The sequence below is a fragment of the Herpailurus yagouaroundi genome, unplaced genomic scaffold, assembly GCF_014898765.1.
Source record: "Herpailurus yagouaroundi ecotype Mexico unplaced genomic scaffold, PumYag 63447, whole genome shotgun sequence".
NCBI lineage: Eukaryota > Metazoa > Chordata > Mammalia > Carnivora > Felidae > Herpailurus > Herpailurus yagouaroundi.
In genome coordinates this window covers 1200-4249 of record NW_024416972.1, presented here as the reverse complement: position 1 = coordinate 4249, position 3050 = coordinate 1200, and the positions used below count along the sequence as shown (strand labels likewise).

General features: G+C 42.7%; 1 protein-coding gene across 1 annotated transcript; it reads right to left on the bottom strand.

Moving 5' to 3' along the window:
- Positions 1-731: 731 nt before the first annotated feature.
- LOC121024333 (ATP-binding cassette sub-family A member 3-like) lies at positions 732-2025 on the bottom strand (the record flags this gene model as incomplete). The annotated part of the gene is made up of 3 exons (XM_040466580.1): positions 732-1080; positions 1442-1597; positions 1837-2025. Coding segments are annotated over 3 exons (654 nt in total), but the record flags the coding sequence as incomplete, so codon positions are not given.
- Positions 2026-3050: the final 1025 nt, after the last annotated feature.

Genomic DNA, 3050 nt, shown 5'->3' with positions numbered 1-3050 from the left:
GAAATATGGCCCTTTGTAGCAACGTGGATGGAACTGGAGAGTGTGATGCTAAGTGAAATAAGCCATACAGAGAAAGACAGATACCATATGGTTTCACTCTTATGTGGATCCTGAGAAACTTAACAGAAACCATGGAGAGGGGAGGGGAAAAAAAAAAAAAGACGTTAGAGTGGGAGATAGCCAAAACATAAGAGACTCTTAAAAACTGAGAACAAACTGAGGGTTGATGGGGGGTGGAAGGGAGGGGAAGGTGGGTGATGGGTATTGAGGATGGCACCTTTTGGGATGAGCACTGGGTGTTGTATGGAAACCAATTTGACAATAAATTTCATATATTGGAAAAAAAAAGAAAGAAAGAAATATTTTTAAAAAATTAAAAAAAAAAAAAAAGAAACTGTCAGTTACCAGAAGTAGAAGCGGTTTGAGGCCAAGCAAATAGGTGAAGGGGAGTAAGAGGAATAAACACTGGTTACCAAATAAATAGGTAATGAAGGTATAATACACAGCATAGAGAATACATTCAATAATATTACAATAACTTTGTGTGATTACAGATGGTAACTAGACTTATAGGGATCATTTTGTCATGTATGAAAATACTGAATCCCTATGATGTAAACCTGAAAATAATATGACACTGTATGTCAACTCTACTTCCATATTAACAATATGGAAACTATGACCATTACTTCAAAGAGCTCACTGTAGAGTTTCAAATAAAAGGACAAAGGAAATAGAAGTTTTGGGGTGATAGACAAAAAACTAGGGAAATTATACTATAATATTATGAAGAAATAAATATCCATGAAGATTATGTTTGAAGAATATTAACATATCAATATCCAAAGAATAATCAAAGGGAAAGAGACCATATATTTTTTTCAGGAAAACTGAAGAGCCACAGCACCGCAGGGATCCTTTGACCATGATGGCTATGCGGTCACCCAAGATGTCAGCTTCATCCATGTAGTGGGTGGTCAATAAGATGGTATGATCCTCTTTATACTGCTGAAGGACATCCCAGGTGGCCCTCCTTGAGAGTGGGTCCATTCCAGATGTTGGCTCATCAAGTATCACAACCTAAAGACCAGAAGAACAATTCCATAACCATTAAATACTATGTACTAGTGTCACTAGGGTCTTACCAGTTATGGGGTTTATTCTGGTTTTGCTTTTTCAGTCACTTGTCCAATTAAGCTAAGATAACAAGTTTAGACTAAAACTGAATTACGAATGCTAGGATAATTCCAAACCTGAGACAGTTTGGTTACAAGGTTGACAATATGAATTCCATATGGGATTTCATATGTAAAGTTCCTTTAACAGTCTTAGATCTATATCAGCTCTCAGGTTTCTGTTGGCTGATTTTTTTAGACCAGCTTCAGTGTGGATCCATTTTTTGTTTATGTGTGTTTTTTGTCATTGTTGTTGTTGTTTTTACCTGGGAGCCCCCTATAAGTGCTATGATCACAGAGAGTCTGCGCTTCATTCCTCCACTCAGTGAAAATGAAAATGCATTATGCTTATCTAGCAGGTTAAAAGTAGACAACATATGATCAATTTCCACAAGACGTGTCTTTCGAGGTATTCCTTTTACCTAGAAGGAGAAGCGAGACTTTACATGGTACTTCCAACTTTATCCTTAGAAACACCTTACACAAGCTGTTCTCTTATATCATCTGTATAGTGTCTTTTTCCCTTTGTCTGACTTTATGTTTAAAGGAGAATTCATCAAAAATAAGTTTTTGAACTTTCTAAGAATAAGGATATGGATAATTGGTAATGTGCCTGAAGTACACCAATAGAATGGGAAAAGGGAACATATTTTTGGCTTACCAAACAATAAAAATAAAGGTGTTCTGAGACGGTCAAGTAATCAAACAACAAGTTCTGTTGGGGACAAAAGCCCAAGCTTTTCCTGATTTGGACCATCTGTTTTGAGGTGTCATATCCGTTAACATAGGCCTTTCCACTGGTAGCAGGATAGAGACCTAGGATCAAGTAGAAGACATAACAAAACCTTAGCTTTCATGAGGGACATAACAAACTGTTCTTTAATACCTTAAATTTGAAATCTACATATGGAGATTGGAAGATGGCGGCACAGGACGACACTGGGCTCACCGAGTCCTGCTGATCGCTTAGACTGCTTAGACCATATCTGCCTAAATAACCCAGAAAAGCATCAGAAGACTAGCAGAATGGATTCTCTGGAGCCAAGCATAGATAAGAGAGGTCCACAGAAGAGGGTAGGAAGGGCAGAGAGGCAGTGCATGCTACCTGGACTGGCGGGAGGGAGTGGGGTGGTGGAGGGGCAGCCCTCCTGGCAAGGCAGAGCCCCTGAAGTCTGGCTTGCATAAGCAGAGGGGTCGGACTGCGTGAGTTCTGACAGCCAGTGGGACTTAACATCTGGACTATTGTAAGTCAACAGCTCTGCTCTCAGAGAGCGGGGAGGGCGAGAGGGCACTGGGAGGGAGAGTTGCTGAGCCCCAGAAGAAAAAGCTCAGCTCAGCGGGGAACAAAGGCAATGGCCAGTGCCATATTCCTTTCCCATTCCCCAGCCAAAATCCCAAAGAGAACCAGTTCCCATCACCGAACTTGCTTGCATCGTGCAAACAACCAATGTTGTGCTTCTGTGGCTCCATCTCTCAAATGGGTCAGCCTCCCTCCCAGTGCTGCAGGGCCCATCCCGCAGGAGACCACCAATGGCAAACCAAGCTAAGCCTTCCCCTCCCACCCCTGTGCATCTTGCGGGCCACCCCTGCTAATACGCCAGATCCCATCAAAGCAGCACCACAAGCCTGGCGGTGTGCAAGTAGCCCAGACAGGGGCCACCCACTACACAGTGAGTCCCGCCCCTCAGAGAGGGGAAGATAAGGTACACATAAGTCTGACTGTGGCCTCAGTGGTGGGCTGGTGACAGACATCAGGTCTGACTGTGGCCCCACCCACCAACACAAGTTACTCCAGACAGCACAGGGAAAGTGCCCTGCAGGTCCGTGCCACCCAGGACTATCCAAAATGATGAACGGAAGAACTCTCCTCAAAAG